The sequence below is a fragment of the Ictalurus punctatus genome, chromosome 4 (assembly GCF_001660625.3).
Source record: "Ictalurus punctatus breed USDA103 chromosome 4, Coco_2.0, whole genome shotgun sequence".
In the NCBI taxonomy this organism is placed as follows: domain Eukaryota; kingdom Metazoa; phylum Chordata; class Actinopteri; order Siluriformes; family Ictaluridae; genus Ictalurus; species Ictalurus punctatus.
The window spans coordinates 163,245-177,500 of record NC_071284.1 but is presented as its reverse complement, the minus strand read 5'-3'; the positions used below and the strand labels follow the sequence as shown (position 1 = coordinate 177,500).

General features: G+C 41.4%; 1 protein-coding gene across 2 annotated transcripts in view; it reads right to left on the bottom strand.

The window, feature by feature from the left end:
* The window catches only part of cntn5 (contactin 5), a 146,272-nt gene that overhangs the window by 23,665 nt on the left and 108,351 nt on the right, over nt 1–14,256 (bottom strand). For both annotated transcript variants that reach the window (XM_053677758.1, XM_053677759.1), the window contains exons 11-14: nt 13,089–13,218; nt 11,500–11,644; nt 2,284–2,411; nt 1,422–1,597 (exon numbers count right to left, since the gene is read on the bottom strand). In XM_053677758.1, the coding sequence (XP_053533733.1) occupies nt 1,422–1,597; nt 2,284–2,411; nt 11,500–11,644; nt 13,089–13,218 (579 nt within the window). The remainder of the gene's footprint in view (nt 1–1,421; nt 1,598–2,283; nt 2,412–11,499; nt 11,645–13,088; nt 13,219–14,256) is intronic.

Here is a 14,256-nt window from a genome sequence, read left to right as displayed (position 1 = left end):
GTGGGAATACAACCTGGACACCATTACAGTCACATTCACACCTAGGGGGTAATTTAGAGTAGCCAGTCCACCTACTGGCATGTTTTGTGAGGTGTGAGGAAACTGGAGAACCCAGAGAACCCATGCAGACACTGGGAGAACATATGAGACCCTGGAGCTGTGAGAAGACAAAGCTACCCACTGCACCACTGTGTTTATAGGCCTTCGTATACAGAACTGATGTAAATAAGATCTCCACCTCAGCAACAGAAAGACTGTCAATCAAAATGCCACTCAAGGGAAAAAATGTCTGAGACATTTCTCCTTGTAAGACTTTGAACTTTCAGAGGAGCACGATGTTCATTGGTGGTCCATCAGGCAGAACCATGGGCTCCCTGTCGCATACGTGCGGCTCTGAGGAACAGGATAATATTCACAACGGGTCTTTCATCTCGGGTGACACATGGGCCTGGTTGACCTTTTAAACCATCGATTCTCACTTGAGCTTGAGCAGGATCTGGTGCAACTTGCTAACAAGAACGCAGAGATGAGAAATTGAGATGAAACTGGTGACAATTTATTTTTAGTGGATGAAGAAAAAGAATTTGTCCTCCACAAATGAGATGATTAACACTCTACCAACTCTCTCTACGTTCTCTACCTACTGCTGCTTTTCATTTGATCCATGTTAGAGTCCTTCACTGACATCTTTTGTTCAATATTCAGATATTTTGTTATAAAACTTTGAAAAGTTCATTTTTAATATTTCCCTCATGTTATTTTATAAATGTCTACTCGAGTGTTCTACTGAACATGTAAGGTTATGTTGAGTTATACTTCTGTAAAGACACACCAAATACACTTCTCCATGCATGTGATATTCCTGTCGAGACACAGAGAAGGGGTTTATGGGTAATCATCACTGATATACACACCTCCAAAAATATAACCTGCTGAATTCGAGCTGTTGATTGGTTTGGGCGAGACCCAAAAACTCAAACCAGAAGTTGGAGGAAGAGACGTTTCAAGATGTTCAGAACGGAATAAAACACTTCAGCATTAATGACCCTGAAGTTTCCTATAACAGCACACTTTATTCCTCTTATACCGCAGCAATTTACTAACCGTTACAATGTTTACTTATTAAAGAACGACACATCATGCTTTTTGTCTGTTTATAGTTACGCTTAATTGTATGGAATGTCAGCAGCAACATGCTGTAAGACATTATTGTGAAGTTCTTCTTAAATGTACCTCTGTCTCACTGAAATAACAGATGATCTGTTGTTCTTTTTGTTATCTAGCACACATATTCACATTGATGTACAGGTGATGGGAAACACAAATCTTCTAAAGCTTAAATCAGCTCCTACATCTCCAGATCTCCGTTAGCGTTAACGTCACAGCTCCAGCGGAGCGAGTGGACAGAGAGAAGTTCTTACTGTTCTGATGTACTCGAAATGGTCGTCGTCCTGTTGGGCGTCCAGCGGCTGGTTGTTGAGCTGCCAGAGGAAGGAGATGTCGAGCGAGGGGTCGTGTGTGGCTTTACAGCTGAGCACCACGCTCTCCCCCACCGTCACCTCGACACGCCTCGGGCTCAGATCCACCCTCATGGCCTCTGTAAGGACAAGTCTCGCTGTCATCTCAGAAAAGAGACGAGGACATATCACAGAGCAGTGTTAATGCATTAAACATCCTCTGCTACACATCTCCCTAACAATGGAAGCCTCATTAGCCAAATCCTGTCAGCTGAAAGCGTTTCTCCTCAGCAGATCAGCGATTTCTCCCAAACTGGCCTGTTTACATGCTGAGAATGTAATCGTTCTGTAAGACAGCTGCTCTCGCCGCTCCACACTAAATCTGCTGTAAGCTCTTTCTCTGTGGACGTGTGGACAATCAGACATTTCCGTTATAAAGCCTATTGTAAGCAAAGTGCTGAAAGTGAAATGAGCAAACACAAGATTAGCATTTTTTTCACATTTTGTACAACACTTAGCTGGATGTCCCTTTAACCCAGGCGTCCGTACTGCAATGCACTATAAAACTGTAACTGGGTCTGACCCGAAACTGAAATCTAATCTCCTTCCTCTGAGATGTTAATGAGCCTCAGAGAGACGGAGGTGAAACTCGGACTGCTGTCACATTTCCCCGTTTCTCTGTGTGAGAGCGATGTGGCTTGTGTTCTGCTTCTTGAGCAGAGCAGATGTGCATGGCTTTACACACTTCACACTCAATCAGCTGCAGTAAATGAGGCTGCCATCAGACGCATCCGAGAAAACCGAGGAGCAAAGGGGAGTCACTTACCTTTCACCAGCAGCGAGCTCGTCATCTCGGCCGAGCCGAACTGATTCTCAGCTCGACACACGTAGCTGCCCTCGTCCGCACGGCTCGCGTTGATGATCTGCAGCGTGTTGTTGCGCAGAACCACAATTCTGTTCAAAATCAGAAATGTATGTTTAAATACAGGAGAACATCACAGTGAACATTCCTCGAAAACAAGGTTCATTGACAGTTCTCGCTGAATTGGTGTTGATTTTGCACTCGGTTGTAGAATCTTCTATAAAACCTTTAAGGTGATAAAATGGAGGAGGTTTTGTTTGTCTGCTACGAGCAGGTGGAGGGACGGGATTTATAAATGGGGTCTTGAGAGAAAGATTTTTCAAATTAACATTGCAAATATCTAACGAATCTATTAAGATGAATTTTGTGTGCAACTGTTTTAAATATTCCTGCGAGTCTCACAGAATCAAGCCCCATTTCCCTGAAGAGTGTATGTGCTGTTTTACTTTTATCCTGATATTCTGCACCACCGTAGGAGTTCAGCAGTAATAACAGACAAATTTATCTGTTCATCTTCCTCCACTCATGTGAAATATTTTTCCTAATTTTCCGTGATTCTGATTCAATCATTTAAGATCAGTGATTTTTGTATGGTCTCATGATGTTTTGGGTTTCTGTCCGTGATTATGATTTCCAAGCTGTTTCGTCTTTTGTCTCATGTTTTTCCTCTGTTTGTTTTCCTTAACTAGCCTTGGGTATGTTGCTTGCACGTACACATGAAAGCCAACTATATCCAATTTACATTTCGACTAAGATTAAGACTATGAAACGCTGTAGTGCCTCTGAGGGTCTCTGTGCACATAATACACCATCTCTTTATCTCTACCCTGGCTCTTGGTCTCCTGATTCTCCAAACATTTTACATCTGGTGAAGCTGAAGCATTTTATTCATCCAGAAAAGATTTACATCACTCACCAACATCGAGTGACTCGGACTCAGTGGAACAGCAGGAGTCAAGCAAACAAATATAAACAATATTCTGAAATATTTACTGAATATGGATTTACAAGCGTGACAGTAAATAATGAGGAGAAACACAAATGTCGAGGCTTGGAGTTTAAATGTTCAAAATTCCTACATTTCTGTAAAAGTGCTTTATAAGTAAAAACATATAGAATTAAATGAGTGCACCAGCAGGTTCCAGACTAAAGTTCACAAACATTCTACAGAGAGTTAAGTGTGTTTATTCTGCTCTGCTTTAAATTATGGAACGGATTTAGAGATAAAATCGTCAATAGCAGCTCTATCTGCTCATTCTCTATGCTAATGAACAGATCGATGAGGATTAGCACAGATTTATATCTACAGAGATTAGATCAATTATTTATCTCAACAGGTTTAAAGTTAAGAGTTAAATCTTCGTTAGAAAAAGAGGTTTATTTATTAAATTGTCCACTGCGAGTGAAATAGACCTCTAACGTGTACAGGTCTGTTAGCACATAACACATACATTAACATATAACTATTGACATCATCCAAATGCTTTAAAATGATCTCATTATGAGCCGTGTGCAAACGCAGAGACATTTATATACTGTATATACAATCCAGTGAAAAAGTTTGTACATCCTTATTATAAAAAAAAAAACAAAACAACTTAATGTGTGATGTTTCACAGATGTTTCTTCATGATCAGAACTGGAAAAATGGGAAAATCAATTAATTGTGAAAAGACATAATAAATACCAAATAATACCACTAACTGATTTTGTTGATTTTGGCCAAATAATTACAAACGGCATGTCAAAATAAAGCAAAATAGAGGTAACAGTGGAATAGTCACAGTGTAAGAATATAAACTGAATTAATAACTGAATTAATCAGAGGTTAATGCTCAATACTTTTTTATTACACATCTTACTAAAACTTAAACTACAAACGTGATCCATGTAGGAAAGGGAAGAGACGTTAAATCTCCTCGAAGGTGACCTTGTGTTTTCTCTTCTTTTCTTTCACTGAACATTGAGATGTGAGGATGAATTTTTCCACAAAGTAAATGTTTTATTAAAATTCAATCTCTGCCTTATCATCCTATATAATATAGTTTACATATTGACATGGTGAGGATTTATCCCTTCTCTCCCAGGATCAGGTGATGAGAACTGACAGGCAGAAACAGATGAAGGTGTTAGAAGTTTATCCAAAATATTACGAAATGTAAAAGCGGACAAAAGAGACAAACTGACGAAACAAACACGGAGAGGAGAGAAAGGTGAAGCTCCTCCCGAGGCTGGTGAGTGAAATGCAAATCAACCTCCAGATGTTCACTTAAATGTCTCCAAAGACACCAAAAAAAAGATAAAGAAATGTATTTTATTTAGTCAGTTAAGAAAAATGCATGAATTTCTCCAGCGCACGGAACAAAAGGCAAAAACAAATCATAACAGAACCCAGACAAAACCATGATGCTGTTTATTCTGTCCATATTTTAGACATTTATGGTTTTAGGCTTCAGACATTAAGAGCTTCATCCTTTCACACTAATGAGATTAATACTCTCTGTGTAGGACACAACAGCGCTGAACATTAGCAGAAATCCATGTTCATTATAGAGCTTTGTTTCTCCCTACAGGTGCGAGTGTGAGATAAACCGAACTGCTGTTCCTCTCACCATCCACTTCTTTATTTATTCTCTAACGTCCAAAAACCTTCCTGAAATCAGGCGTTCTGACTGTTTTATTACAATCATTTACTTTAATAATGGCTCAAACAGCAAAATAATTTCAAATCAACATCATTCTGGACTGTGATTGGTCAGAAGGTGTTGATAAATTCTCTATAACAGCAGCTCTGACGGTAGTTTTATGCTTTCACAGGTTTAAGTGTTTTATTCCTCTTACACCACAGCAATTTACTAATGAGGAAAATGTTTTCTTTATTTTAGAATCATTTTTATCTGTTTATTGTCACATTTAATGTTGTGGTGAAACGAGTGAGTTTCTGTTTTCCGGTTAAAAACAAAGGGGGATGGAGCTTTTCAGTTGCTGCCCCACTTTTAAAAAGAGGCTTAAAACATATCTCTTCTCCCAGGCGTTTTAAACTAATTTTTACTCATTTTTACTATTGTCTATTATCTGTTTTTATTTGGTTTTATTCTGTTTTCTATTTTTACTTTCCTTACTCTGTTCAGCACTTTGGTCGGCTTTACTGTGTGAAATGTGCTATATAAATAAAATTTACTTACTTACTTATTGCTTTCACTTACGTTATAGCAGCTATAAACACTCATTCCCTCACCATCCCTCTCTTTATTCCCTCTCTTTATTCCCTCTCTTTATTCCCTCTCTCTATTCCCTCTCTTTATTCCCTCTCTTTATTCCCTCTCTTTATTCCCTCTCTTATAAACATAAACATCTTCACCGTATTGATAATTACACAAGTCTTGAATCTGTTTATTACCGGTGGAGAGTCCGCTCTACACGTCCCTGTGAACGAGCCGTTGCTATGGAAACGATAAGGTATTAGAGCGAGTGTATTAATATAAACCTGCGCTACTGTCAGAGCCGCTGTTATAGAGAACACATCAACACCTTCTACAGTACACTACTGTAATGTAGTATATTGTGTATTTTTTTTTGTAGTATAATAGTAACATTTTACAGGACTTTTGCCTGATAAAGTTAAAACCAGTGTTATAAACTGAAGGAAAGATTTTTAAAAAATAAATAAATGATCAACACTAGAATGATTTAACTGAAGAGAATGTAAACTTTCAGACAGTTTAATTTCCTGACTGATGGATGAATAACAGTTGCTCGGGTCATGTTTATAAAATGTTTATAAAGTGCAGGAGATCATTTCTACAACAGTCTCCTTTAATCTAACACAACGCTTTCTGTTACACACACACAGCAGAACCAGGATGTTCAGGACCGGATCAGTACACTGCACAGTGAGGATGAATCTGCTGTACAATTCATCTGACCACATCATCTCTGAGTCCATTCATCAGCTCGTTACCTGAGAAACACACACTCGCCATCTTCACATCCATCATCACACTCCAGCTGAACATCTATACATAAACCTCTCTCACATTACTGACCACACCAATCCACGTGTGATTTCTAAACCACAGCTCTGACCTACACACACACACACACACACACATACACACGCACACACACACACACACGCTGACTGGCATCATGTGAAGGGCAAACAGTGTGCAGATGCAGCTTTATGCCTATGCTATATGCTGAGTGCGTATGTGTGTGTGTGTGTGTGTGTGTGTGTGTGTGTGTGTGTGTGTGTTGGGCATCTGGCCATTTTGCTGGACCATTTTAAAAGAGCATGCGAGTCCCAGGGCCTATTTCTCAGAATAAATTGCTGCTTTACAGCTCCAGTGTCAGCAGAAAAAGCCAGTAAATAATTCCAGCCGTCCACTCACAGGCACGCACAAGCCCTGATAAATATTTGGAGGGTCGGGGACTAAAATTGTGCAGCACTGTTTAGTTAAGACATATGATTGTGTGTGTGTGTGTGTGTGTGTGTGTGTGTGTGTGTGTGTGTGTGCGTGTGCATGTTTTTAAAAAGATGAAAGCAGGGTCTTCATCTCTCATGGAAGACGATAAGAACGACTGAGTCCCAGCTGTGCTTGTTTTCACTCTGTGTACAGTCCTCACTCACTTTATGAATCCTGCTCACAGAGCACTGTGTATTAGTGTCATATCAAACATCTAACGTTCCCCTGGAATGACAATCAGAGTTTCAGAGTTGTGTTGTGGAGCGACCACTCTCCACTGAACATCAACGGCTCCTCCATGGAGATCGTCAAGGGCACCAAATGCCTTGGTGTTCACCTGAGAACTTCACCTGGTTCCTCAACACCAGCTCCATAACAAAGAAATCTCAGCACCTTCTCTACTTTCAATGAAGGCTGAAAAAAGCTGCATCACTGTCTGGTTCGGAAATCACACTGTATCGGATCACAAGACCCTGCAGCGGATAGTGAGGACAGCTGAGAAGATCACTGGGGTCTCTCTTCCCTCCATCACAGACATTTACATCACATGCTCCATCCGCAAATCCACCAGCATTGTGGAGGACCTCACTCACCCCTCACATACCCCACTGACCCCTCACACACCCCACTCACCCCTCACACACTCTTCACCCTCCTGCCGTCTGGAAAAAGGTACCGAAGCGTTCAGGCCTCATGGCCAGACTTTGTAAAAGCTTCTTCCCCCAGGCCATCAGACTGGACTGACACACACACACACACACACACACACACACACACACACACACACAAACACACACACACACACACTCTGAACTGAAGACCATCCCACTCCCATTGCAATATTTGTACATTCCTGCATTATTGTCACTATTATACACTTTACCTGCTGCTACTGCAATAACTGCTATGTCCATATTTGGTATAAGCGAATCTGCTGAATACTCAGTCATAACATGTTATGTTTACATTTTCACCATTTTTAAATGATGTTGTTACTCATTGGCTCCTGTCTTCTGCACTACCGGTTATATCAGACACTTCCACACTAACACTGTGTATTGTTCAGCACTACACTGTCACTTACTGTACCGATTGTCCTGTTTTAGTAGTACTGTACTGTCCTGCATTGTTAGTACACATCTGCAAGTGCACTTTATGTAGAAATGTGTAGATCTTATTTAGTTCTGTGTCTCATGTGGTTAGTGTGTTGTTTTATGTAGCACCATGGTCCTAGAGGAATGTTGTTTCGTTTCACTGTGTACTGTACCAACTGTATATGGTTGAAATGATAATAAAACCACTTGAACTTGAACTACAGGATTAGTATCCTATCCTTATATCTAGAAAAACACTACAAAAGAGAGAGGGAGGGGGACAGGGGGAAGGAGATGGGGAGAGAGAGAGAGAGAGAGAGAGAGAGAGTGGGGGGGGAAGAGTGGGGAGTGGGAGAGGGGGGTGTAGTGGGGGAGAGAGAGTGGTGAGAGAGAGAGAGAGAGGGGGGAGAGAGGGGTGTAGTGAGTGGAGAGGGGGGGAGAGAAAGAGAGAGTGGGGGAGGGGGGAAGAGTGGGGGGAGATAGAGTGGTGAGAGAAAGAGTGGGGGGAGAGAGGGAGGGGGTAGAGAAAGAGAGAGTGGGGGAGAGGGGGGAAGAGTGGGGGAGAGAGGGGGGGTGTAGTGGGGAGAGAGAGTGGTGAGAGAGAGGGGGGAGAGAGGAGAGGGGGGTGTAGTGGGTGGAGAGGGGGGAGAGAGAGAGGGGAGAGTGGGGGGAAGCATGTGGGGGGAGAAAGAGAGAAAGAGAGAGAGTGGGGGGTAGTGTGCAGTGTGTAGTGTGTACTGTATAGTGTGTAGTGTGTAGTATATAGTGTGTAGTGTATAGTGTGTAGTGTGTAGTGTGTAGTGTGTAGTATATAGTGCGTAGTGTAGTGTGTAGTGTGTAGTGTATAGTGTGTAGTGTGTAGTGTGTAGTGTATAGTGTAGTGTGTAGTGTGTAGTGTGTAGTGTATAGTGTGTAGTGTGTAGTATATAGTGCGTAGTGTAGTGTATAGTGTGTAGTGTGTAGTGTGTAGTGTATAGTGTAGTGTGTAGTGTGTAGTGTGTAGTGTATAGTGTGTAGTGTGTAGTATATAGTGCGTAGTGTAGTGTGTAGTGTGTAGTGTATAGTGTGTAGTGTACAGTGTAGTGTGTAGTGTAGTGTGTAGTGTATAGTGTAGTGTGTAGTGTGTAGTGTAGTGTGTAGTGTGTAGTGTATAGTGTGTAGTGTACAGTGTAGTGTGTAGTGTTACATATCAAACTGACCTGGTTCTCAGTCAGAGAATAAACTCACAGTTAGGAGAGATTATTATTATTATTATTATTATTATTATTATTATTATTATTATTATTATTATTATTATTATTATTAAGATATGAACAGAGGGTGAACTGAGGACTTTTCTGTCAGGTTTAATAAGTATGTGGTTTGGGTAAATGAGTAAATGCTTCTGCATCAGTTTACAGAAATGTGTGTGGAATCTAAGTCCTGATTTGTGAGCACTGCTTTCCTGAAGTGTAACCTGTTACGTGATCACGCATCCACTGAGGAACACCACGGTGATGAAAGCGGTGGTGTTGCAGATGGTTTGATGGTAAAGTCTGAAGAGATTTATTGGCTTTGTCGGCTGCAGCAGGGTTTTAAATCTAATGCAGCAGGAAGTCATAGGAGAATTCCATGGGAGATGGTCTGAAGACCGAGGACAAGTCAAGTCTCTGTTTCTGGATTATCTGTAAGGAGGTAAAGGCTGTCAGTGTGTGTGGAAAACCAGCCAGGAGTTGAGCTTCAAAAAAGACAAGAAGCTGAACAAGAACCTAATTGGTCTCAATGGAAAGAAATAGTGAAATCTTCCTGAAGCTGTAGAGGAGAAACCTACGACTCCGAGTGAGTGTGGTGAGCATGACCAACATTATAACAAGGCTTTGCATATTTTTCTGAAGAACTGATCACTGAACATTTAACACAAACGACAAGATGAAGATACAGAGATTTTCAGAAATATACAGAAGCTCAGTCAAGGTGGAATTCAGAATTTGAAGATGTTCATTCATTGATCTTCAGTAAGTACTTCATCCTGGTCCAGATGGAATCTAATTGCTCCAGTTTTTGTTAGCGTCAGGTTTTAGCACCTTTTGTTAAGTAATCTTCACAAAGAGTCGGTTTCTCTGGAGAACAAATTTCACTTGAGAAAGATATTACATCTTAAATATCATGTTCTTACAAAAGTTCCTATGTTCTTAAATTAAACAGCAAATCTAGTTACAGTGAAAAAGACAAATCTACAGTGAACTGAAAGCAGTAACCAGAAACATCAACATTAACTCAAACCTGAAAGAGGCGGAGCTTATTGTACATCACAGGCTCACTGCTGATTGGCTACAGCATTCGTCCTTCAGAGAGAAGGAGGAAACGGAGAGCTGGAGGACGTTTATACGCGAGAGGAAATACAAGCTCTGATATGTCTACTGATGTCTTTATTTCTGCTTATTTTCATCATGATGTTATTTTATAAACACTGTAATTTAACGCAGCATTAACATGCATTTAATATAAACTGCTGAAAAGACATAATAATAATAATAAGAAGAAGAACTTCACATTAAATCATTTTCACTAGGATAAATAGATAACAGATTGAAATTGTGAAATCTTAGCTAGTGATAATCATGTGATACGCCACGGCCAATCAGCATGGAGCATGTGATGTTCAGTAAGCACCGCCCCTTTCTGTTCAGAGTTAATGTCGATGTGTTTGTGAATTTGTGTTTGAGTTTTTTGTGAGTTGATGTGTTTTGTATTTCCAGGCTACCGTACAAATCCATTTGAGAAGTCGTGTTAATGAACGTGTAGTTCTCTGCCTCGATCACTGACACACACACACACACACACACACACACACTCTCTCTCTCTCTCTCTCTCTCCATTACGCTTCTCCTCGTGTTGCACATGATGGACAGATACAGAGTCATGGTGTTTGGACGAGAACAGTGGGAACTAAACCAGTATTTTTTTTACAATAAATCCATCCCTAAACACAGAATATTTGATATTTTATACAGAAACACGGCTGTGGAGGACTGATCCCTGTCTTCATTCATTCATAATCTACAAACTCTTCATGAACGTTATACAGGAAACACAAAAACGAGGTGTTTTAGGAAGAGCAAGCACTAGGAGTTATAAGATGTCTGTCTTTTCCTCACACTTGTGAATGTTACTGCAGCAGAAGCATCACACGCAGCGTAATGATCTGCTCATTATAAAGGATTTTCAGAGACAGAAATCATTTAAAACTCCTTAAAAACACAAGCAGCGCGATTAAGAAGTCGAACACGCTGACCCGACTCACACGTTTCTCGTCGTCATGGTAACGTTGCGACTAAACCCTGCTCGATTATTAAGTATTATCAAGCTCGTTAGGAATCTGTAATCGTAATGAATTCACACGGATCAGGGTGAACGTGTTTGCACAGTGAAGACCGCTGATGTAAATCCTCAGGGTTGTTTTGAGAGCGTGGACAAACACTCAGCGGCATGTCCACAGGCTCACAAGCGGCGTAATCAGCAGCGTAAACACTGATTAAGAATGCGATCCGCACAAATGAATGTAAATGTATGCACACTGATGAACACGTTTAAACACACAAGCTGAGGAGGATTTGTCCTGAATCTCAGACTCGTCTCACCTCCGACTGCTCTGGAGTTTTCTGTCACCTTTCCTCCAAGTGATCCTGGGTTTGGGTGAAGCTCGAGGTCTGCACTCCAGAGACGCGTCTTTACTCACCGTGGCGATGACGGTCGCTGTGTTAGAACTGAACACGGGAGCTGAGGCTGGCAGAAACAAAACAAAGCAATAATCAGACTTTATTAGATACATGGCTGAGATATTAATCCTTCTATTCTCATTTATTCAGTCGTTCATTTCCTGAATTCGGTTACACGCTGAGAGACGTGCAGATCACCTGTAAGGGAGCTGGTCATATCACCTTGTTCAGGTGTTTAAACTCCACACACACTCGCAGCTCACCTGCTCTGTGACTCAGACACCATCAGTGTGGAAGATCTGCTCACTGACGGGTTACTGAGCGTCAGGAGAAGCTTCTATACAACCTCCCAGTTTATCATCTCCTTATAATCATTTAACTTTATAAAGTTTACAAGAATTCTTTAAAATTGACTGGCATGAAATAACATAAAAGAAATAAATCCCCGTTTACACCACGCTGCTGCTGAGTTCTGGATTGTGATTGGTCAGAAGGTGGTGATGAGTTCTGGATTGTGATTGGTCAGAAGGTGGTGATGAGTTCTCTATAACAGCGGCTCTGACAATAACGCAGGTTTATATTAATGCTCTCGTTCTGATACGTTACTCAGGACAAAAACAAAATACCCGAATGTGTGTGTGTATGTGTGTGTGTGTGTGTGTGTGTGTGTGTGTGTTGTTTGATGGTCAGACAGAACAGAAGCGATGTGTCCAATCAGTAAACAGCAGGTGAATTACACATTATTACACATCAGACAACAACAACAACACACACACACACACACACACACACACACACACACAATGTATATACTGTATTTATCTTTATATCATGGCTGGAAGATCAGATCGTTGGGTTAGACAGAGATTTTGGACGTTAGGAAGTGAATGTTCCGGAAATTCACCGTCTGCTGGGACAAACTGACCTCAATGACTGAGTGTGTTATAGTGCCATTTTTACCCAGGAGGCAGAGGGATAGGGGGTACACAACACACACACACACACACACACACACACACACACACACACACACACACACACACACAGTGTAATGTCTGAAATGTCATCAAGTCTAATGTCACCCATAAAACTCACAGCTGAACCTCTGGCTAAGCACCAGCATGAGTGCAAGTGTGTGTGTGTGTGAGTGTGTGTGGATGTGTGTGTGTCCTGTGACTGACCCAGAAATGCCAAATAAATGCATAACACTGTGTGTAAAGTCTGTGAACTATCATAATGCACACATTTCCAGAGCTGCGTCTAGAGGAACAGAAACAGCGCAATAACGTGATTTATTTCTAAAAAGACTTTCTGCTGAATTTATTGTTATTTTTATATATAATGTGAAAAACTTTGACGTGTCCTGAATATAAGTAATAATCACAGTGTGTGTGTGTGTTTGTGTGTGTGTTAATGTCAGCAACACATTAACTCTGATGCTGAACACGTGTGAGTGTATGGAGATCTCTGAACATTGGAATGAACAGTGGGATGTGGAGGCGGGACTTTACCCAGGATTTTCAGCTCAGCGCTGGAGTAGATGGCTCCGTACTTGTTCTCAGCTACACACTGGTACATCCCCGAGTCGGCCGGCTGAACTTTCTGTATCATCAGCTCTCCATTCAGCATCTGCACTCGGCTCTGTGTGGGAGACAAACACACTCCACATCACTGCTACACAACAACGTGTGAGACAATGCACGGTAATACGTCCATCCATCCATCCATCCATCCATACATCCATCCATCCATACATCCATCCATCCATCCATCCATCCATCCATCCATCCATACATCCATACATACATCCATACATACATCCATACATACATCCAGCCATCCATCCATACATACATCCATACATCCATCCATACATCCAGCCATCCATCCATACATACCTCCATCCATACATACATACATACATCCATACATACATCCATACATCCATCCATACATACATCCATACATCCATACATCCATCCATCCATCCATCCATCCATACATACCTACATCCAGCCATCCATCCATACATACATCCATACATCCATCCATACATACATACATCCATCCATACATCCAGCCATCCATCCATACATACATACATACATACATCCATACATACATCCATACATCCATCCATACATCCAGCCATCCATCCATACATACATCCATCCATACATACATACATACATCCATACATACATCCATACATCCATCCATACATACATCCATACATCCATACATCCATCCATCCATCCATCCATCCATACATACCTACATCCAGCCATCCATCCATACATACATCCATACATCCATCCATACATCCATACATACATACCTACATCCAGCCATCCATCCATCCATCCATACGTACCTACATCCATCCACCCATACATCCATCCATTCACACATCCATCCATCTATACATCCATCCATCCATCTTCTGTAGTGCTGACCCTACACAGGGTCGCAGCGAGCCTGGAGCCTATCCCAGGGGACTTGGGGCACAAGGCGGGGGACCAATCCATTACAGGGCACACTCATACACACACACTCATACACACTCACACACAATTTAGTCATGCCAATCAGCCTACAACACGTCTTTGGACTTGGGAGGAAACCGGAGAACCCGGAAGAAACCCCTGAAACACGGGGAGAACATGCAAACACACACAC